The sequence below is a fragment of the Bubalus bubalis genome, chromosome 19 (genome assembly GCF_019923935.1).
Source record: "Bubalus bubalis isolate 160015118507 breed Murrah chromosome 19, NDDB_SH_1, whole genome shotgun sequence".
NCBI lineage: Eukaryota > Metazoa > Chordata > Mammalia > Artiodactyla > Bovidae > Bubalus > Bubalus bubalis.
The window spans coordinates 63,774,254-63,798,361 of record NC_059175.1 but is presented as its reverse complement, the minus strand read 5'-3'; the positions used below and the strand labels follow the sequence as shown (position 1 = coordinate 63,798,361).

Genomic DNA, 24,108 nt, shown 5'->3' with positions numbered 1-24,108 from the left:
TCTTGTGGGGGTTGGCTTATGTTAAGGTACTGGTAAATAAAACTTAAATCTCATTAAATCTTAACTTTAAAGTTTCCTGAATGTTCACAAATACCAGCATCACAAAGAGAAGAAAATAACATGAATTTCTTGCCAATCACTTCTTAGAACTCTAGTACGTGAGGGTGGTTAAAGAATTTTTCCCAACTATATACAGCCCAAGGATTCTGTGCTTCACGGGGAGTTCCAGAATCTTGGTAGAGGAGATATTTATGCCATGACCCTGTCCTTCTCCAAGAGACTCTGCTAAAGACTGAAAGGGTCTTTATGATTCAGATCTGCCCCAAAAATATACACTGCTCAGACTTAAGCATCTCAGGTTCCTCCTCCAAACCACACACACAAAAAAGAAAGTAGGTAAACTGCATTTTTATCTATCATCACTAATTCTTCATCATATGTGGTTTTAAGCCATATACTTATATTTTTTATTTGCAAATAATAAAGAAGAAACAGAGATGTTTTTCTAAGGGAGCTGATTTTGATAATATGATAACTGGATGAATCAAACTGAATAATCAATGATTAATTAGGGGGAAAAGGTCATTCCCTAACACTGAAGAAATATCCATTGAATTAGCTCTCATTTGATGTAGAGTAAAGTGAAAGTCAAGTCGCTTAGTCGTGTCCGACTCTTAGCGACCCCATGGACTACAGCCCACCAGGCCCTCTGTCCACAGGATTTTCCAGGCAAGAGTACTGGAGTAGGGTGCCATTGCCTTCTCCGTTAACAGCGGCTAGGCATATTATATTTACTTGGAGCTGGTATATTTGGTGACAGCCTTAGTGCCCTCGGACACGGCGTCCTTGGCCAGCTCCTCAGGCGCACGGCAGTCTGAATCTCCCTGGATGTGATAGTCAAGCGCTTGTTGTAATGCACCAGGTGCAATGCTGGCGATGTAGAGTAAGTCAGGATGATTCCATGAAAGGAAAAGAGGCTGCTCAGAAGGAAGAGGGCTGGTTGGGAATTAAAGCAGGTGAAGACTCCTATCTAATAGGTCAGCCAAGAGTTCCGTGGCCCGACCTTCTGAGGAAAGGAACACCTCCTCTGATTTGATTTATACCTTCACGTACATCTGTCTTCATCCCCTTAAACACAGAGCTAATTAGGATGGAAAACAAAAGCTCGAGAAAAATAAATTGCACCTACCTGGATCAGAGACAAATCCTCCAGCTGTAACCTGAAGAGGTAGTTTCTACAAAATACAAAAAGAGAACAGTTTCATTTTTAATAGATCTAAAAAAATTGCAGTTCAAAAAACAATATGAGAACAAGGAAAACAAAAACAAAAAACAAAACAGCAACAACGATTTTTGGCTTCCAAAGCAGTCTCCTGCTAAGACTGTGTGTAACAGTTTTTCTTGGAACTCAGATTTCAGAGACATTCAGTAAGTCAACAGAAGTACACATTTGAGATTGGCAAGAAAGGTAAGGAATAAGGAGGTGGAAACTAAGGTAAGTCTAAATTACTAACAAGCTCTCTGAATTCATGGAATTCCATTCAGATGAAAGGACGTGGGTATTCAATTCTGAAACTAAGTTTAAGTTCAGCAAGACTATACAAAACCACTCTTCGTGAGTCTTCATCCTGATAGGTCACCTGTATTCACGATGTTTTATAATTAAAATACATCCAGGTTTTGAATTCACCAGTGGTCTGAGTATTATAGCTCTCTACCTCGCTGGACGGATTCTGTGTGTGATAATTTCAGAAGCATGAGCTTGTCTATCTGCCATCAAGGGTTTGAAAGGGTCAGCTCTGGCTGCCTAAGCATGAAACAGGGAATCAGAGAAAAGGAAATGATCAGCTTTCAACAATAAAGAGGAAGAACAATGAAATATGCAAGAGATATCAGCAGAGCAAAGGGGAAAATGGAGATATAGCCGCATGAGACTGGATCATATTGCTGTAGCATTTAGAAACAATGGATTGGTCTCCAACTTAAGTCATGAAAGAACATCTTAACATCATGCAGATGAGAAGCTGGGGCAGCAGAAGCAGCACCCCAGAGATGGATGGACAGGAAAGTCAGCCCAGGGGTGAACTGTGATGGCAGGGAGAAATTGACACAGAGTGGAGAGCAGACCTCAAGAATGCTTGTGTGCAGGGAGGGGTCTCCAAGAAGCTGAGGATACTGTCATAATAGGGCAGTCAAAGGCAGGAAAATACTAAGAGAATACCAATTCTCCCAACACCAGCAAGAAACAAATGTAAATGATTTTCACTCTCTTGTGGAGGTGGGCAGATGTTCGAAGTGAGCATGCTGTCCCAAAAGAAGTGACAACGGACAGACACAACAGGCCATGGGCACGGCCCTGAGAGAACAAAGAAACATCCCTATGGTGGGGATGCAGACGGCAGGCACAAACAACAGGGAAGGTTCCAGCTCCAGAAACATGTAGGTGGACACTGCTGGAGGAAGAAGGGGACTTAGTTCAGTTTCCGGGTGGTCTCAGGAGGACCAGCCCTTGCCCCCGGGGCACTCAGGTTTCTCCCAGTGTGCCCCCCCTCCACCGGAAGGGTGCCGCTACCCTGTATGTTGAAAATCGCTTCTCCCACCACTACAATGGCATGCTCACTATGGTCATTCTGTGCCTCCAATTCAGCCCCTGAAATATGGAGGTGGCCAAAAAATTTATTCAGGTTTTTCCATTTTGGCCAGCTCAATAAAATGCATGATACATGGCACCTCCACCACAGAGCCATTGAGGGAACACTCCCCATCTCTTTTCTTACAGTCAAATCATAGCTCTCTACAGAGGACTTCCCTGGTGGCTCAGCTGGTAAAGAATCTGCCTGCAGTGCAGGAGACCTGGGTTTAATCACTGGGTCAGGAAGATCCTCTGGAGAAAGGAATGGCAACCCACTCCAGTATTCTTGCCTGGAGAATTCCATGGACAGAGGAGCCTGGTGGACTACAGTTCATGGGATTGCAAAGAGTTGGATACAACTGAAGGACTAACACTATTACTACACAGAACTGAGGATGCCTTTTAAGAGGGAATGTGGAAGCTGGACTACTTCTATGTAGTCCAGCACCATGGACAGGCAAGATCTCCAACAGAAAACAACTTCCTGCAGGGGAAGGAAGATGAATTCAGTGCAGGTATGGAGGAGTGTAGTCAGGCTGCCAAGGGAAGCACCACTGAAGTCTGGCTAGTATACAAAGAGCTGCCAAGGTCTCACCTGATGTGAAACAGTGCTTCTAGGAGAAATTAGAAATCTATACCTACCCAGGGCATCCCTGGTGTTTCAGACGGTAAAGCGTCTGCCTAAAATGCAGGAGAATCAGGTTTGATCCCTGGGTCAGGAAGATCCCCTGGAGAAGGAAATGGCAACCCACCCCAGTACTCTTGCTTGGAAAGTCTCATGGATGGAGGAGCCTGGTAGGCTACAGTCTATGTGGTCCCAAAGAGTCGGACATGAGTTACTGACTTTACTTTCACTTTCTTACCTACCCAGAGATAAATCTTTCAGATGAGGGGCTTACAAGAGGCACCAGAGGCAATTACTGGCCATGATGCACTCACAGCCTCTTGTGAGCACCATGGTTCCCTACCCCCAGGCTGGTTTCATCATGGGCTTTCTGGATGCAGGAAGTTGCCAGAAGTCACTGTCCCTCCACGACAGGATGCAGTGTTGCCGAGGATACTTGTGCAAAAGCCAAAGTTCTGTCACCAAACTACATGGGGAGGGAAGCTGGGCACACTGTGCTTCCAACTTTTCATCTATAACATGGAGTTAATAGTCCCATCTCCTTGCTGATATTGCTTTGAGGTTTAAATCAAAAGGAAACAGAATGGTGTCTGACCAGCACTTAATTACCAGTAACTCCTTCTAGGCAGTTTATGGAAAATATTAACATTTCCAGACATGTTGAAATTCTCAGCATTTTCTCCATTGTATGGAGAAGGAAAGAGCATTTCTGCCTTCCAGCAAAGGCAGGTTTCAGGCATAAGCAGGTGTGATTATCTCTGTGTTCTGGTGATGGGATTGTTGTCAGAGGGGGATGGTGGTGGCACCACTGGGCTTTTGGAAAAGAAGACAACATTGTTTATCTGGTCATTGTTCTGGGACCCAGTGGTCACACTCTTTCAAGCTCACTGGCTCTTTTAAGAAAAAAATTTTTTTTTTCCTGCAAATGTTCCCAATAAAGAAGCTATTTGTATTCTTCCTCGGTGAATTTCTTGAGAGCTTTGATGATATTGCAAGGCCACTTCTTTCTCTCTCTCTTTCTTTTTCCTCCTCTGTCCCACACACATACACGCATACAAGGATGAATACCCACACTACAGTGCTGTCTCTGAGAACTTTCTAGAAAGGCCGTTCATACACTGAGGAAGAGCTGGAAGGCTTCATACCATTGAGGAAAGACGGTGGTAGTGTCTGTGATGCTCTGTAGAGCTATGAATAGGAAAACTGGACAGTAAAGTTCACAGTCGTCTTTCTCCTCATGGTGAGGGTTGAAGGTGTGAGCATTCTCTCTGAAAACCCCGGGTGCCGTTTCAGGTGTTGTTCATGGGGGAAATGTTATGGTCTGAAGGTGTGTGTCTCCCCAAAATTCATACGTTGAAATCCAACCCTCAAAGGTGATGGTACTAAGAGGTGGGGTGATTTGTTCATGAGGGTGGGGCCCTCATGGATGGGGTTAATGCCCTGACCAAAGCGGCTCTAGAGAGCTGCCTCCCCCTTCCACCATGTGAGGACACGTGAAAAATCAGCTGTCTGCAAACTAGAAGAGGACCCTTACAAGAACCCCACGGGGCTGGTATACTGATCTTGGACTGCCAACCCCCAGAACCGTGAGACATAAATCTCTGTTATTTATAAGCTACCCAGTCTGTGGTGTTTCGTAATAGCAGCTCAAATGGACCAAGGTAGGAAGACATTGATTGACGATGGCAAACATGGCACACTCTCAGTCTGCATCTCTTCAGTCAAATCCAGCTGCACTGGCCACATCTGCCCCACATCTCAGCAGTGTTTAACGGGCTTACCAGTGGATTTCAACCATTTGCTCTTCCTTCCCGAGATAACTGAGAACTATGGTACCCTCACAAGCATCTCATCAGTAATCAATCAGTACGGCACAGGTGAAAAGACAGGACAGAGAAGAGGGGCAGGCTTACTAGGGAAGTATGAGATACCATCACGATCATTACTATCACCATGCCTCAAACCTTAATGAAGTAAAGCACCAAAAATCTGAACTTTTCCTTTGATGTTTTCTGGGTTACAAGACGCAAATAGTGATTTTTTTAAACCAATTCTCAAGTTTTTTTTTTTTTTCTAATTTAAATTTATTTATTTTAATTAGAGGCTAATTACTTTACAATATTGTATTGGTTTTGCCATACATCAACATGAATCTGTAGTTTTGACCTAAAAAATAATCATAAAGCCCAGGAATGGTGGAGCTGGGTTCTTATTAGAGAATATATACCCCCTCGATTTTCTTCTGGACATTTCTGCAAAGTAAGGGGCGCAGTCTGATTTATCCAAGATTATTAAGATTCAGAGAAACACCTATGATTAGAACCAGGACTCCTCACTTTGCTGTCCCTCCAGAAAAACATCTATTTATGCTTTATTGACTATGCCAAAGCCTTTGACTGTGTGGATCACAATAAACTATGGAAAATTCTTCAAGAGATGGGAATACCAGACCACCTGACCTGCCTCTTGAGAAACCTATATTCAGGTCAGGAAGCAACAGTTAGAACTGGACATGGAACAACAGACTGGTTCCAAATAGGAAAAGGAGTACATCAAGGCTGTATATTGTCACCCTGCTTATTTAACTTATATGCAGAGTACATCATGAGAAACCCTGGGCTGGAAGAAGCACAAGCTGGAATCAAGGGAGAAATATCAATGACCTCGGATATGCAGATGACACCACGCTTATGGCAGAAAGTGAAGAGGATCTCAAAAGCCTCTTGATGAAAGTGAAAGTGGAGAGTGAAAAAGTTGGCTTAAAGCTCAACATTCAGAAAATGAAGATCATGGCATCTGGTCCCATCACTTCACGGGAAATAGATGGGGAAACAGTGGAAATGGTGTCAGACTTTATTTTTTTGGGCTCCAAAATCACTGCAGATGGTGACTGCAGCCATGAAATTAAAAGACGCTTACTCCTTGGAAGGAAAGTTATGACCAATCTAGATAGCATATTAAAAAGCAGAGACATTACTTTGCCAACAAAGGTCTGTCTAGTCAAGGCTATGGTTTTTCCTGTGGTCATGTATGGATGTGAGAGTTGGACTGTGAAGAAAGCTGAGCGCGGAAGAATTGATGCTTTTGAACTGTGGTGTTGGAGAAAACTCTTGAGAGTCCCTTGGACTGCAAGGAGATCCCACCAGTCCATTCTAAAGGAGATCAGTCCTGGGTGTTCTTTGGAAGGAATGATGCTAAAGCTGAAACTCCAATACTCTGGCCACCTCATGCAAAGAGTTGACCCATTGGAAAAGACTCTGATGCTGGGAGGGATTGGGGGCAGAAGGAAAGGGGATGACAGAGGATGAGATGGTTGGATGGCATCACTGACTCGATGGATGTGAGTTTGGATGAACTCCAGGAGTTGGTGATAGACAGGGAGGCCTGGCGTGCGGCAATTCATGGGGTCGCAAAGACTCGGACATGACTGAGCAACTGAACTGAACTGAACGCCTTTGTGCCAAACAGCCTCACCAATCAGTCATGCAGTGTCCTCTTTCCAATTTAACTGACAGCAAACACGCACATACAGAGGAGTCATTCTTACAGTACAATTATTCCATGTCATCATTGTTCATCCACAGGTGCATTTACAAATGTTTCTGAGATAATTCAAGTCTTGGCACTACTCGTGACAAGCTTTCAGTTGTAGGTAAATGAGTTTCACCTCTGGGACTGTGATCTGCCTGGGACATATGTCTCCCCATTAAGAGAAAATCTTAATCCCACAGGTCTGACTCATTACATGGTGACTTGTCTCCCTCTTAATTTCACATGAATTATTCCTGAAACTTCCTAACCATACTTATTTTAAGAGTGCCCCAGTTCCATCCTTTGTGAAATGAGAGAGCAAAACTATACAATCTGTCAATTTGCTTAACACAGATTCCTAAAAGATTGTGACCTTTTTTAGAGATAAAACATGAGCAACAGAGTTGGATAATCATATGACCATCTAATGAAATAATTGTTATTATGACATAGTTCAATAAATTCCTAACACTTTTCAGGTGTATTTTTATTATCTGCAACTGAATACCATACTTCAATAATCTTAAATGAAATTTCAGCACACAAAAGAGGTAAGAAAATGTATTCAATAGTTTACTTATATGTAATACCTGTTAATCATAAAGTCAGTTGACTAAGTTGATTTGAACATTTTTTAATTTGGCATTATCAGAGTTATCTATAATTTTTAATAGCCTCAAAGTTTAATTATGGTCTCTTTTTGTGTTGGTTGGCTGGTTGCATTTTTGTTGCCTTTTTTTTTAACTTGTTTGATTTTTGTGAGAAAGAGTTGGCAAATGTTTTCAAATATTTGTTTAATACATGACGATGTCTACAGAAACCCATGGACAATTTAATGCCTTGCTAGACCTTTCCATATTAGAAATACATAGTATTATACATTTTAGTGTTCACTTTATCTATCATGATTTTCAACAATTTTTTTTAAATTGTAAAAGATGAAATATACATGAAAAATGTGTGGAATTCCCTAATCACCTCCCTGGAACCTGACTCTGACAAAAATATGGTGTGGATTCTACCATTCTCAAAACACTTTCATCAAAGTATTTGGTTCCAAGTATAATTCCAAGTGTGTTTTTCTGCTGTTGGAAAAATTCCAGTACAGCTAGCAACATGAAGGACCAGAAATCTCCTATGACAGCTTGATCCATCACAGTTCAGGTGAATGACCTATGAAGTTAAAGGTTACAAAAAGAAAGAAAATCTTCTAAAGGGAATATAAAAATGGATACTCCCAGATGTTGGGTCAGTCAGGCACTAAAGTAAGATCTATGGTCCCCTGCAAGAGGCTGCTCTCCAGGGCTTTATGGAAGAGGCAATCACTTTATCTCGCAAGTGAGAGCATGCAGAGAAGGGGAAACAATGTATGTGAAGTTCAAGAGAAAGGCTACCAACGTTTCCAGCAAGAAGGAATAATGCTTCTGGCTCCCAGCCAGCAGGGAATACTAACCAAATGTTTCACATAAGGTCAGATTCTCTATTGGGGCAGTGCTTTGAGCAACCCAAAGCATTTAAGTGGCCTCATTAATCTTCCTAACACCCCCCGATGTAAATAGGTAGTAATGAGGAATATCGTCATTCTGCAGGGAGAAGGCAGTGCTGCAGGAGGTTAAGAGATCGAATTCTAAGAGCATATTAGTTACATAGCTTAGGGGAGCTGGTCTCTATTGCCATGTCCCACCTCTCATTACAGAAGTACAAAGCAAGGGTTTAACAAGGCTGTAAAGGTTCAATTTTACAGCCATAGCCAATAAAACTATGGGATTTTTTCCCTTGGTTTGAACTTACTCTTTATCAAAGGTATGGAATAAAATTTGATATGTGCATTCAAATGTAATAACTGTATTACTTTTAAGAGTGATAGATGAGGAATACATAGATCCAGTAAGCTGAATAATTCAAATCCCAAAGCCATTGAATTTGACAGACACAGACTGACAGTTCTTAAGCTCCTCCATCCTTCCCCCACTAAATATCTGAGAGTATGGTCTCCCTCTTGACCAGAGTGTATTTTTTCTGACTGATTATAGGAATGAATAACTCATTCCCACCTCCCATCACATACCCCAGTGGCCTATTAGAAACAAATCACTAAGCACAACAATATATTCTCTGAGGGAGCAGCCAGGGCCTTAATAGACGAAGTTCATTTGTGTCTTCATGTAAAGTAATAAAATTCAGCCAGCATTAAAGAAAAGGTTGAGCCTTCATGAGCATATTAACTAAATGATTCATTTTATCTAGAGACACCATAAAACTTAACTCTGACCTCCATTAATTATGAAAGACACAGGTGTTTTAAAATGACATTTGCTTAGAATAACTCAATTGGTCTCTGATGAATATAGTTATAAAATCAAAGGAAATAATTTCAGGTTCTTATTGAACATTTAGGTTAGAGGCTTGCTTATAACTGAGGAGCTTAAGACTGAATAATTAAGAAAGGTAGACTTGTACTTTGCACTACGAAAATCAAGCAAATCTTGATTTACTTACAGAAAAGCAAGGAAATCTATATATATATATATATATAAAAAAACAACAGTTTAAACAACAGTGATAGAAAAGTACACGTGTGCATGCTAAGTCGCTTCAGTCGTGTCCTACTCTGTGTGACCCCATGGATTGAAGCCCGCCAGGCTCCTCTGTCCATGGGATTCTCCAGGCAAGAATACTGGAGTGAGCTGCTATGCCCTCCTCCAGAAGATCTCGACCCAGGGACCGAACCCGCATCTCTTGTCTTCTGCATTGGCTGGCGGGTTCTTTACCACTAGCGTCACCATGTCTGTTGTTTATTAAAGTTCAGACCACTGCTGATGATGAAACAATCTGAAAACAAAATACCCACTGCACATAAACGGGGACCATTTGGGTAAATCTGAGAGTGAAACTAGTCTCACCTGTACCTAAGTCGGCTTCTCCTGTTCTGTGATTTCCCATTAATGCACGATTCCATCCTAACTCTTGTCAATATTCCACTGGCTTAGAGGCTGACACTGTGACTTCTTACATAACACCTGGATTTATAGTTGCAGAGACAGACTTAAAGATTAAAATATAATAAATGTGTGACTTTGAAGCTAAAGAAAAGTAGTATCTATATCTCTTAAAGCACAAAGTGTTTTCAGAAAATTATTTTCATTATCTACATGTAAATATTTAATATTTCAATCACATCAAAATTTTAAGAATATGAAGATTTGATTTCAGCATGTAACCAACTCACATAGTTCACCAACCTATCTATAATTGCTATACCTAGGATTTTCATTATGCTGATTGATTCTAAACAAATTTCAGGAGCTTTTATATTCTGTTACTTTAACCACTCCAAAAATATCTTTTCAATGTACTTTTCTCATAAGTTTTTGGGAGTCTAATTCAGCTTTAATATTACCAATTTATAAATAGTGGGATCACATTTAGATCACAGTTTTAAACACTGACTTTTTTTCACTTTGCTAATATATTTTGCAATATGGTGACAAATGTATAATACCATCATATTATGAGCTACCTCTTCAGTCAGAATTTTTCCAACACTCTTTGAAAAATAATAAATACATGTACTTTCAGCTATAGAATATTATAAGTAATTCTGATTTTATTATTATTATTACATTATTATAATACCATATGTGTCTAGTACTCACTATCCCAAAATTATACTGGTTTATCTCATTACCTATCCTAAAAAAGTCCATTTCAAACCCATTGAAAGTCTTGATTACTATTTAAAAAGTTCCAAAGAATGCATCAAAACCAAAATTAAACCACATTAATAGTACTCTTATATATTTAAATACCAATATTAAAAGGCACAGAAGTAGATGGAAACCTCTTACTATTTTGCAAGTAGAATCAAATAACAGAGATGGATTTTCAGTGGTTAGTAAATTCCAGAGATATGAAATCAGGAAAATCTTTTTCCCATAAGCATATTTAGGGACAAAGTTATTAATCAATACTGTCAACAAAATATTAGTAGTTTAAATTTTGTTCCTGGTCTTTCAGTCATGTCTGATTTTTTGCGACCCCATGGACCATAGCCCACTAGGCTCCTCTGTCCATGAGGATTCTCCAGGAAAGAATACTGGAGTGGGCTCTCATGCCTTCCTCCAGGGGATCTTCCCAATCCAGGAATTGAACTCAGGTCTCCCGCATTGCTGGTGGATTCTTTACCAATGGAGCCACCAGGTAAGCCCAATTTAAATTTTATTATGTTCTGTACACTATTAAGTGCTTTGAAGATTAAAGATCATGATTTATTGCTCTAAATTTAACTCATGACTTCTGCTTTTCTGGTCCACTGGGTATTTGATTTGTTCCTTTCCATTTTTCAATTAATAGAGATCATTTTTCCTTGAAAAACTACCAACTGTATTATTTTATGATTCCTTTAACCTATACTTTCCTAGGAATATTCACTCTTCAAATTATCTCCATATATACTACTTTTCTGGGTTATCTCAGAGTTAGTAAAACCTGAGATCTTTTTCACGTATCTCACATAATAGAAGAACTCTAATTCATTTCTCAAATGCTCAGTTCCAGTTGACGGTATTACAACAAGCACAGTTTCAAACCACAATCCCAAATCTTATCTTTGATCCTTGTTCTCAGCCACCTATCACGATTGGCCATCAATCACCATCAACTCAAAGATGTCTCAAATCTGACTTATCTCCATTTGCACTATCACTGACTAAGTTTAAATTCTCTCTACTGTCACTTGACCCAGATCCCCGTCTGTACCTCCAAACTCGAGTGCATTCTGCACACAGTGTAGTGGAAGAATCTTTCTAGTATGAATCAGAACTTATAAATATGCAGCTTTAGAAATATCCTGAGCTCCTACTGTCTTTAGCATAGGTCCGCCAAGTCTGCCAGGCCAGCAGATTACCAGAAGCTTGATTAAATCAAAATTCCAACATTACTTTTAGAAAGTCTAATTCAAATGTTCTGAGGAGAGGCCTGGCTATCAGCATTCTTGAGAGCTTTCTCAGACCACCCTACTGACTGCCGCAATTGAAAACATAGGTTTACAGGATGAAATCCCCACTCCTCCATAATCTAAAGCCCCAGCCTCACCTATGCCTACCCCTCCTCTCAGTCACTAACAGGTCCAGTCAAGGCGAGCTCCTGTCAGCCTCCTCAGCATCTGAGTTCCTTGTTCTATGATCCTCCTGGAAGACCTTTAAGGCCAACTGAAAAAGCAACTTCTCAGTACACCCATTTCACCTTTCTTTCCTCTTGGTGTTTTCAAGGCTCTTTATTCAGGCCTCCCTGGAGAACATAACCATTCCTGTTCCCCATACTCATCAGGCCAGGAGTCAGGAAAATATTTCATGGGCTAATTAGCAAACACTTCACCTTTGTGGCCCTGTGGAAACTACTCATCTCTGCAGTGAAAGCTGGAAAGCAGCCATAAGCGATGTGCAAATGAATGGGTGTGGCTGTGTGCCAATAAAACTTTATTTACAAAAGTAAGAGGCCAACCCAAGGATCTTAGCTTGCCAACCTATGCCCTAGGACCTAAAGTCTTTACCAGGTAGACACTCTGCTGCGTCTTCATTTCCCCTTGCCTAAGATACTTCTTGGCACAAAGTAGGTTCTATAAATATTCGATGAATGAAGAGCAACGATGTGAACTAATAAATTCTGATGGAACCCATGTGGGACTGACTATGAGAAAACTCTCAACACTCAAGACTTGTAACACACACATACACTCAAAGGCTGGTTAATTTTTATCATTCAGGGAATATGGGAAATGGGAAGACTATATTAACTAAATAAGGAACTATTCTGCTAGGTTTATTCTTCTTTGCCCTACCTCCAGCAGAAAGAAAAATGCAGAGATTTTTTTGTTTTTTTTTTTAATATAACAGCAAAAGGAGCACAATGGTTGGATGGTCCTTCCCACAGGAGTGTCTGCAGACTAGCTGTCTGTTAAAAGCTCACACTCTGGGACCACACTCCAGGCCCCTGGTTCAGATGAGTTGGAAGAAGGGGCAGAGGAAATTTCATTTTGAATGACTATCTCAGGTGATATTTAGGTACACGGATGTTTGGTAAATACTGGAAAAAATGTAACAAAGCAAGAAGAAAAATAACAGATTAAAAAAAAAAAAAACACGGAGTAGGTTAATTAATCAAACAGGTCTGTTGGAAGAAAGGTGAGAAGAAGGAAGATAAGCAAAGAGAATCTTAAGAGGAAAACATACCTATGTAGCAAGAGCCAACAGGAAAAACGAAATATTTAAATCTTAAAGTACAGTTTAAAAAAAAAATCCCGCTGGGGTGGGATAAAAATGAAGAGCAGGAATGAAAGCTCCATCCCTCCGTTCATCACCAGCTGTCTTCCTGGTGATAGGAAGTCATAATTAATATAAATACTATGTCAACATCATCATTACCAGGGATTTCTTTGCACAATGGGGGTTTACTGCTTTTTGGATTCACTCCTAATTGCTAATTTTACTCCACTCAGCATGAGTTACCTCTAATTGTATAAACTGGAAAATGGAAAGAAGTTGTGGCTACTGGAAGGAGAACTGCTGATCTCATAAAAGTCTCCAGGTTTTCTTTTAATTATAGACTGCTTCCAACAGATTAACTCCAAGGTAAACTTTGAAAGAAAAATAGGAATTATAGCCATCAAAAAAGGAGAGCATTATATTGGTCAAATTTCAAAGGTGACACACGACTTCAAAATTTAGCTCCACTTGTTTTGAATCAACAGCAAAATCATTTTGAAAGGAGGAATTTACACTGAGTAGATGCCTGCCCATTCATTTAATGTGATCTTATGACACTGTATGCTTGGAATACTTATAGCAAATTCAATACCAGCATAACAGAAAGCAAGTTAATTTTTTTTTCTTTGTTTTTGTAGATTCAAATCATGGGCAAAACAATGGTCTAAAATAATACACAAATGTTTCAAGACCAGTTTTCTGTGACCGTAAGAAAGCCCAAGTTCTACCTTGAAAGCAGGTAGATTTTAGCTTTTGTTTTTGGTAGAAAACATGCTGATTTGAAATCTGTACTATTTTTCACACAGATATGTACAGAAATATCTTTCAATATATGGAACTAGTCCATTGATCATAATGGTAAGTCAGAGGACTCTATACAATGCACATTCACAACTCTCGGCTGGTACCCATGTTGAATCAGGTGGGCAAGGAAACCCATGCAACCCCATTACCCTTTCAATTAATATTTTTATGACGTTCCCATTGTGTGATGCAATTTTAAAATTTAAAATTTTAGAAATGAAATTAAAAATTTCCCAACACATACATAAATCTTATGTTTGTCATCAGTTATGATTTTTCACCTGACCCAGTATTGGGTCTATGGGCTTCAAGCCCGTCCTCTCAATCCCTGGCAGATGGGTGGGCCTCCTGGACTCACTAGTGCTTATGTAAGAGCTCAGAGATGAGTGTTCTTACCAAAATATCATAGATTGCAAGTCTGTGCTCTTCAGTGATAGGTTTCTATTACACTGAAGCTTGTTAGAGAAGAGGAAGGTAATCAGAAAACAAGTTATAGGAAGAAAATGAATGAAAGACTGAGAAACAAACAAAAGCTGAAAGACTCTCATCTTCTCTCTGACGATGAAAAAACTTTTTTTCTTACTATTTATTGTATGGCTTTACACTTTACAAAAATATGGCTAATTTGTAAACACTCCAATTATTGTCAAACACCTTTTGGTGTGTAGTTCAAGTTAGTTGCCACTTGGAATAACACTTGAATTCAAAACAGAATCACTAGCTAACCCGAAACACTAAAGACAGATTCATTTGGAGAAGAAAATGTCGTTACTCTCACTTTGATCTACTGTTACAATCCTATACACAGTGAAACTGGAAATTGAACCAACTTTGTGAAATATTATTACTGTGAATTATTATCATTACTTTTATAATTATCCATGCAAAAACCTCTAAGCCTCTAACATAGCCTTTCATTTGAAATTTTCACACACACGTATACACATATATACGTATATGTATGTATATGTGCATGTGTGCTAAGTCACTTCAGTCATGTCCAACTCTTGAGACCCCATAGACTGTAGCCTGCAAGGCTCCTCTCTGTTCATGGAATTCTCCAGGCAATACTGGAGTGGGTTGCCATGCCCTTCTCCAGGGGATCTTCCTGACCCAGGGATCGAACCTGTATCCCTTAAGTCTCCTGCAATGGTGAGGGTTCTTTACCACTAGTGCCACCTAGGAAACCCATGTATATGTATACATAAATATATGAATACATATATATACACACACACACACAAAATGGAAACTGTTTTTAGTAGGTCTTTTTTAGCAAAAACATATACAAACCATCCATAAAATATTGTCCCAACATATAAACAAATAGAAATGAAATAATGTGGGGAAATAACTAAAAAGGTTAACTGATTATTTCTGAAATTGTGTTTTTTCTTTATGCTTTACAGTATTTTCTACTTTCTCTAAAATGAAAGTGCCTGAGTCTCATCACTGAAAATACAAACATTATTAATTTTTAAAGAGGCATGGGTAAAATAGGATATGAATATCAATGCTTTTAAAATAATATCAAAGATAATGTGCATCTTGGAAATGATAAATTTAAGGATCCTTCCAGAAAATGCATGAATTCAGATGCAACTACCTCTGGTACCACATAGCCACAAATCACTAAACAGAAGTAGTTTTTTTATTGATTTTGCTTGTTTTCCTTTTTGTTTTTGTTTTGCAAACAACAGAACTTTTTGCAAGGAATGCAAAGAACGTTTAACTGAATTCAGTTTCAGAAACATAAAGTACCACTGGTATAAAGTGAAACAACCCAACAATAATAATTAATAATAATAACTACCCAATAAACCACCAATGGCTTTACAATGTCTAGTACTAATTATGAAAAAAATAAAAAGACTATCATTGCAGTTTTTACCACTTACATATTTAAACAACTAAAGATTTCTGAAATATACACCTGCTAGCTAAACCTTTTTTGCTAGGTCAAGCCCTCCCAAACAGGAATCTGAGGGCTGGGTTATTTTTAAAGTTTATAACTGGCTCACATTCCCACTTAAACTTTCTGAGCCTAATCTCACCATGTGTATCTTAGGTAAAATTGCTATTCTCCACACACAGTGATATCTGCCTGAAACGCAGATGCACACATATGCCAAAGCCCACATATACCCACACAGCTTCCCCACCACTGTGGGCTTACAGGATGCCCGTTTCTGTGACAATCACTTTTCCTGGATTATTTCACCTAATCCTCACAACAGCTGAAAGGGATAGAAATAAATATATCAATTTTAAAGAGAAGAAAATTAGACTCTAAAATGGGCTCAAGGTCACACAGTTAAGCAAGTCTACCTACTCCCTTCTTTCCCATCAAGTAATCATGATGCATTATATCCTGCTCTAGAATAGAAAATACAGCCCATGCTCCTAGGGGTGCTCATCTGCAATTCAAGTTTAACTGCGCATGCGGGACTTCTATGTGCTAAGTCTGGCAATGCTATTGCTCCTGGTCATTATGCCATAGTATATGCCAGGGTGACTCAGTGGGTAGTCCAATCCCTCCCACGTCTGGGCTGGGACTGTGTTGAGGGGAGATGGATGGAGATCTTGAGAAACTCTAGGATGGAGACCTCAAGGGAGGTCAGAATGGAGATTTTCAAGGACACTGAGTAGGAAACCTTCAGGCAGGCCCTGATGGAGAGCTCAAGGAATAATGGGATCGATCCCTCCACCCATACTGGGATGGAGACTCTCAGGAACAGGAGTTCCCTGGGAACAATTCTCAGGTGTTGTCTGAAGCCAGGACAGAACGATGGTGATGTCTCTTTCAAATCTTAGTTTTCTCAGGGGCTTCTCACATCCCCATTAGGAGAATCTGTGTCCTTGACCAAAAGCCTACCACCTGCAGAGTGTCGGCAGGTATGTGATGCAGCCCTGTCCCTGTAGCGTGAAGGACCTCCAGAAACAATGGAGAGTCTTTTGAGCCAAGTTCACAGGAACACTATTTCCAAAGTCAGTTGGAGTGGAATGAGAGATGCAGGACTCTGCAACACCGGTTGGGGTCATATTTGCACCTGCTACCCCAGCCGGGAACCTCTTCCCCTTGGCTAAGGGTGAGAGTCCATTCGCCCTAAGGATTAACTGTGCGGTTTAGAGATTGCTGCTCACTGTATCCTTGCCCAAATGTAGGCATCTGAATAAATGCGCTACAACCCCATTCCCTTTTCCGTAAGTGTCCTACCAACTGCAGAGGGGCACATATACAAGTCAAATCCTGGAAATATAGACAATGAATCAACAGAAATCTTTGAACTTCTAGCCAGAGAGAAACTGTGCTACGTCTTAGAGAAACAAAGAAAAGACAGATCAGGTCATGAGCACACTGCTATGTTTAAAGTGGATAACCGACAAAGACCTACTGTGTAGCACAGGGAACTCTGCTCAGTATCACATGCCAGTCTGGATGCGAGGGGAGTTTGGGGGAGAATGGATACCTATATATGAATGGCTGAGTGCCTTCTCTGTTCAACTGAATCTATCACAACATTATTAACCAGCTATAATAATTAATTAATTAGTTGGCTCAGTTGTATCCAACTCTTTGCGACTCCATGGACTGTAGCCTGCGAGGCTCCTCTGTCCATGGGATTTTTCAGGCTAGAGTACTGGAGCGGGTTGCCATTTCCTTCTCCAGGGGATCTTCCTGACCCAGAGATTGAACCTGGGTCTCCCGTATTGCAGGCAGACGCTTTACCGTCTGAGCCACCAGGGAAGCTCTAAACAGCTGTACCTCAATATAAGAAGTTTAAAGCTTGGGGGAAAAGAGACAGAAACATCCTCTACCACACAGTACTTCACTATCTGACAACGGGGAAGGGGAGAGTTGAAACATGACAAGCAGTAATACAGTAAGGGCAGTAAGGAAGGCAGGTGGCAGGTGTGCTAGCAGAACCATGCAGGGCAGGGAACACGGCAGCTCAGGCCCAGCCAGATCCCTGCAAGGAGCAGGGGTTCACCCAGTGGATGACTTGGGACTTTGGTGGGTGGCAGGCTAATATTCCAGGAAAGCACAAGAGGGTATCAAGTCCCAGAGGCAAGAGAATGAACATTTTCTAGTTGTGGGCAACATAAATAATTCCACAAGCCTGGACTATGTGAGAATAAAAATGATGTGTGTGTCTCTCTGGCATGCAGGACCACAAGCCAGAAGTTCCGACAGGCCACATCAAAGAGCTAACAGGTGATCCCTGGATTGAACAGTATTTCTGCAACATACATGAAGGCAAACAAGTTGTAAGTGCTCCAGGAGGAGTGACTGAGGTGGGTATTTGTAAAAGATGACTTTGGCCATGGTATGCAAAAGGAAGAGAAATTCCAGAGGCCTGCAATGTATGGCCAAGGCTCCCAATGATGGAATTTGATGAAAGTCAGCATCAGAAACCCCTATTGCAGTCCCAGTGGCCTAAAGGCAGTAAAAACCCCAAGTAAGCCCTCCCAAATTCACTGTCCATTCAATAAACACTGAAAGAGATGCCAATGACACAGTAAGTGCCAGGAACTAAGCCAACTCTGTCTATTCATTTAAGTGACGACCATACATCTCAAGTCTTCAAGTGTTAAGTGGATGCACAAGGTCTTCTTAACATCTGAGAGCAAATGTAGTGATTCTAGAAAATGTTCAGTGTCCGTCCAGGGTGCTCAGAGCCTAAGCCAGATTTAGCTTCGCTCAGGTAGAAATTCCACCACCTCTCTTGCTATGAAAGGTATATTTCATCGTCTAGTAAATTTGGCCAAAAGATAACATGCACTCACTCTTCTGCCCATAGTACTTTCCTTGGCTGCCAGAAGAGTTCAAATCCACAAATTACCTCTTCACGTTATTACATCACTTCTCCTAAGAGATGAATACAAAATATTTTATCTCCACCAGTCTCAAAACATACTGGCAAGATAGGTGATTTGAAGTCAGGGAGGATGCACGTTTTCTGAGGAAGTCATGGCAAATGTCAGGAACACAAGACTAGATCTGTTCTGATTGGGTTCCAGTGGCCACACCACCCAACTGGAAGGTCAGGCATTGACCTGGACTCAGAAGCATGGGCTCTTTAAAAGAAATAAACAACAGCAACTCCCTTGAATGCTCAATTGACTGGCAAACAGCGTAACAGAGGTCACAAAGAAAGATAGCAACAGATGTGGGAATGGACATCAAGGTCTCCTGTTTTCAAGAACTGTGCTGAATTGAGAAATAAGAACATGCTGTTTGGAGCAGACTGTCTGGGTCTGAAAGCGGGGACCATTTGTTATTAGACGTAAAAATTTGTCCGCGGGGTAACACATTATCCAATTCTGACTCAATTTCCTCATCTCTAACACAGGGATGGTGATAATACCTACCTCTCAGGTGTCACAGGAGGAAAAAAATACTGAAATAATTCATGTTAGAACAGCTCCCGGCACATGGGTATAAAGAGTAGCAGTCCTCCTATTAGAAGTAGCATGTTCAAAAAAAAAAAAAAAAAAGAAGTAGCATGTTCATGACACTCTTACACGAAACTTCATTCTGAGATGAACTATTACTTAGCACTCATCAATTCCGGCAGGGATGCTCGCGTAACTGCAGAGACATAAAATGAAGTCGAAAATATCTGCAAGGGCAAAACATCAGATCTCTCACCTTGCTCCTACAACAAGTTCTTTCTGTCCTGGATCAAATGTTAACTGCGAGAAATCCACAGCATTCTTCGCTCTGAACTCCCGCAACCAGGGGCCAATTTCTAAATAGGAAAAATAAATAAATAAGAAGATAAAAATGAATAATTTTTTTACCCCCTCCGGGGACCCACAGAGAATGCACATGAGGTAGCAAACATTACATTTCAGAGAGGATTTGAAGGTCACCCGATGGATAGCTTGGGGGTCACTGGACGTTTCTGTCAGGATGTCACAAAATCCACACTGAGAACATGTAAAACACAGAGGACAGCCACCCAATATAAAGGGAGCAAGACGCCAAGGCTGGGCTGTGATTTACAAGCCAGACATGCATGTCCCTATAGGATCTGGGCCGGGCAGATGATAACACAACGTTCACAGGGCTCATCAGAGGAATACCGAATACAAACAAGACCATTTCCTGTGCAGCCTGGTGGGTAGGGGCCACAGAAGTAGAGAAATCACAACAGTCCCCATCTGGAACAAGGACAAACACAGGAGCACTATTTGCCTTCTTCCAACGTGGACATTCCATTTCCCTGGCCTGTGAGTTTCTATGTAGGCCCCGCGATTAGTTAAACGCATTCAGCTCTTTCTGGATGAGAAATTCACTGTAACTCCTGACCTCATTTACATTTTTTTTCTATGGAAAATCAGAAAACAGCCACTCCTTACAGACTGTTGTTTTTTTTGTTTTTGTTTTTTTTTTACAAGCTCTGTTAACTCCTATGAAGCGACCTCCAGCCTAGAGTCCAGTTATTATAACATGACAGTACTGGAAAAGGGTGAGAACTCGGCTTTACGAGCCGTTTTTGCAACTTTCATTAGCTGGTTTCTTTCACAAAAAAGTCTTCAGGGAGTTGCCTGCCAGTTGTGCGGAACCTGATCATTATCCTTGACAATTAACCACTTGATCTGATTGTCTTTTTCCTGGGGTTTAATATTCTGAATGGTATCACTCTGATGAAACAGGGGCATGAAAACGGGCAAATCGACACAGCTATTGGTTTGAGGAAAAAACTGTGCTGCACATAAATAATCTCATTCCACAAAAACAGATGCTAAAAACAGATCTAATACGGAAATATGCCCCTGTCCTAAGACATATCCTGTAGAAAGGCCTTTGTTGACATGAAGGAGGTAGATTATTTTCAAGCCATTGTTTTGTGAAACAAATATAGCATTTCTCTAATATCAGTTATTGGCAGGGGGTGGCAGCGAGGAATGAAATGAACTGAAGTTCTAGTCTACTTAAAGCAATCCAAGGTTGAGTTATGCAGAAATCACTATTTAGTTTTTTAAATTTTAATGTATACTGTATCTTGAATCCTTTTAGTATTTTATATAAAGTTTTTCATTTTATAGGCAAGTCAATTTTTTAAAAATACTTATTTGCAGCAACATAAGTACAAGGTCCTAGAGCTATAAAAAGCTGTCAATAAATAGTCTGTTTTAGGAGTTTTTAAGGAGTACGTCAAGGCTGTATATTGTCACCCTGCTTATTTAACTTATATGCAGAGTACATCATGAGAAACACTGGGCTGGAAGAAGCACAAGCTGGAATCAAGATTTCTGGGAGAAATAGCAATAACCTCAGATATGCAGATGACACCACCCTTATGGCAGAAAGTGAAGAGGAACTAAAAAGCCTCTTGATGAAAGTGAAAGAGGAGAGTGAAAAAGTTGGCTTAAAGCTCAACATTCAGAAAACAAAGATCATGGCATCCGGTCCCATCACTTTATGGGAAATAGATGGGGAAACAGTGGAAATAGTGTCAGACTTTATTTTTGGAGGCTCCAAAATCACTGCAGATGGTGATTTCAGCCATGGAATTAAAAGACGCTTACTCCTTGGAAGGAAAGTTATGATCAACCTAGATAGCATATTCAAAAGCAGAGACATTACTTTGCCAACAAAGGTCTGTCTAGTCAAGGCTATGGTTTTTCCTGTGGTCGTGTATGGATGTGAGAGTTGGACTGTGAAGACGGCTGCATGCCGAAGAATTGATGCTTTTGAAGTGTGGTGTTGGAAAAGACTCCTGAGAGTCCCTTGGACTGCAAGGAGATCCAACCAGTCCATTCTAAAGGAGATCAGATGCAGGATACAGGATGCTTGGGGCTGGTGCACTGGGATGACCCAGAGGGACGGTATGGGGAGGGAGGTGGAAGGGGGTTCAGGATTGGGAACACATGTACACCCATGGTGGATTCATGTTGATGTATGGCAAAACCAATACAATATGGTAAAGTAATTAGCCTCTAATTAAAAAATAAAAAAGAAAATAGACATAAAAAAATTAAAAAAATAAAGGAGATCAGCCCTGGGTGCTCTTTGGAAGGTGTGATGCTAAAGCTGAAACTCCAGTACTTTGGCCACCTCATGCAAGCTGGTCTTACCTGTGATAGCTGACAGGGTTACAAGCAAGCACTTGACACACAAAGCACATATCTTAGGAATAAAAAAGGGGGCATCGACAGGCAGAAAAGAGGACCGAATCATGGTGTTCCATCCTCCTTTTCAAAGACCAGTCCCTCCAACTTTATTTCAACACCATCGCTTCCTCTTCAATCCCTTCCCTAGATTACTTCTTTTATCATCTCTTGTCTCCAATGTTGCCAGGTCCCTTCACCTCTCCCTATATGAATATGCATACTCCTCGCATTTAAAAAAATATTTTAAAACACATTTCCTTTACACTCTTTTGTGATTACAGTTTCAAACACCCAAATAATAAACTCCAAAGTGCAGTTTGTTAAAAAGAGCTGCAGGCTTGGTTTTACAAGCAAGTATTGCCAACTGCTTAAGGAACCTATAAGACCAATTTCATACAAATTATTTTGGAGATTAAACAAAGAGTTAAAGCTTCTCTTCTCTCTGCAGTTAGGAGGCTATAATGATCTTGATAAATTTGATACTGAGGTTGAACGGGCATTATGAAGAAATGAAAAGCATGGGCAGCTCTCATTTAAGAACTGGGCTGAACACATTCCTAAGGAAATACTTAGATTAGCATATGGCACACAGAGATATGGACACACACACACACACACACACAAATTCATATGGTATAGGGTTTATTCTGGAGACATGACATCAGAAGATCTACTAGCAGAGTTTATCACAATAATGGATTTTCACAGTAACATGAAAAATTCATCAATGCTGCTTTCTAAGGACACAGAAAATGAACAGTTATGGATGCATAAGAAGAGGAATGAGAGAACAAAGTCAAGTCAGGCAGGGGAGGAGAGATCACCAGGGCAGGTGGTGGTGAACAGGCTCACTGGATACCAAAGAAAGGCCAAGGAGAGCGAGGTGACGAGGGTGGCACACAGAACGTGGGTGCTGGGGAGACATCACCTGCAGGAACCCCGACTTTCTTAACGTATGAGCTTCCCCCAAATAATGAGCTCCCCCCCTGCACCACCCTTTCTTCTGACCTTGCTGAAAGACCCACAGGATGAAATGGAACTTCAATATCACAGCCAATGTGACCACTGTTTGAAAGTCAAGTAGTGCCATAAAAATCTATAAACACAAATTGAATATTTTACATATTTTTTAATATTTGATATGAATCATCTTAGCTAATTCATTCATTACACAAACATGATTGTTGAAATATGGCCTCTGGCAGTGACTTTCTGCTGCAGAATTAGCTGTGATGATTCATATTTGCCTTCTCTTAATACTATATGGGCACCCACATATAGCTCAAAAAACAGTCTAGCAGAAGTATACTGATTCAATTTTTAAAAGTAGCCAGCTTCAAAAAATGATTCCTTTCATGAACATGTACCAATATTACTAAATTTGGTCTAAACAATTGGCAGACATAAATTCCCTACTTTAACTCTGTCCAGGTTTGTCTTTCCTCATTCCTCAGTCAGTTCAGTCACTCAGTTCAGTTCAGTTCAGTCGCTCAGTCGTGTCCGACTCTTTGCGTCCCCATGAATCGCAGCACGCCAGGCCTCCCTGTCCATCAACAACTCCAGGAGTTTACTCAGATTCACGTCAGTGATGCCATCCAGCCATCTCATCCTCTGTCGTCCCCTTCTCCTCCTGCCCCCAATCCCTCCCAGCATCACAGTCTTTTCCAATGAGTCAACACTTCCCATGAGGTGGCCAAAGTACTGGAGTTTCAGCTTCAGCATCATTCCTCCAAAGAACACCCAGGGCTAATCTCCTTCAGAATGGACTGGTTGGATCTCCTTGCAGTCCAAGGGACTCTCAAGAGGCTTCTCCAACACCACAGTTCAAAAGCATCAATTCTTCGGCGCTCAGCCTTCTTCACAGTCCAACTCTCACATCCATACATGACCACAGGAAAAACCATAGCCTTGACTAGAGGAACCTTTGTTAGCAAAGTAATGTCTCTTTTTTTTTTTTCTGTATTCTCAAATTTTATTTATTTATTTATTTTTTAATTTTATTTTTAAACTTTACAAAATTGTATTAGTTTTGCCAAATATCGAAATGAATCCGCCAGAGGTATACATGTGTTCCCCATCCTGAACCCTCCTCCCTCCTCCCTTTTGAATATGCTGTCTAGGTTGGTTAT

The 24,108-nt window shown here is 40.6% G+C and overlaps 1 protein-coding gene across 2 annotated transcripts in view; it reads right to left on the bottom strand.

Moving 5' to 3' along the window:
• SEMA5A (semaphorin 5A) overlaps positions 1-24,108 on the bottom strand; it is a 565,459-nt gene that overhangs the window by 289,022 nt on the left and 252,329 nt on the right. For both annotated transcript variants that reach the window (XM_025270715.3, XM_044932529.2), the window contains exons 4-5: positions 19,509-19,608; positions 1,190-1,235 (exon numbers count right to left, since the gene is read on the bottom strand). In XM_025270715.3, the coding sequence (XP_025126500.2) occupies positions 1,190-1,235; positions 19,509-19,608 (146 nt within the window). The remainder of the gene's footprint in view (positions 1-1,189; positions 1,236-19,508; positions 19,609-24,108) is intronic.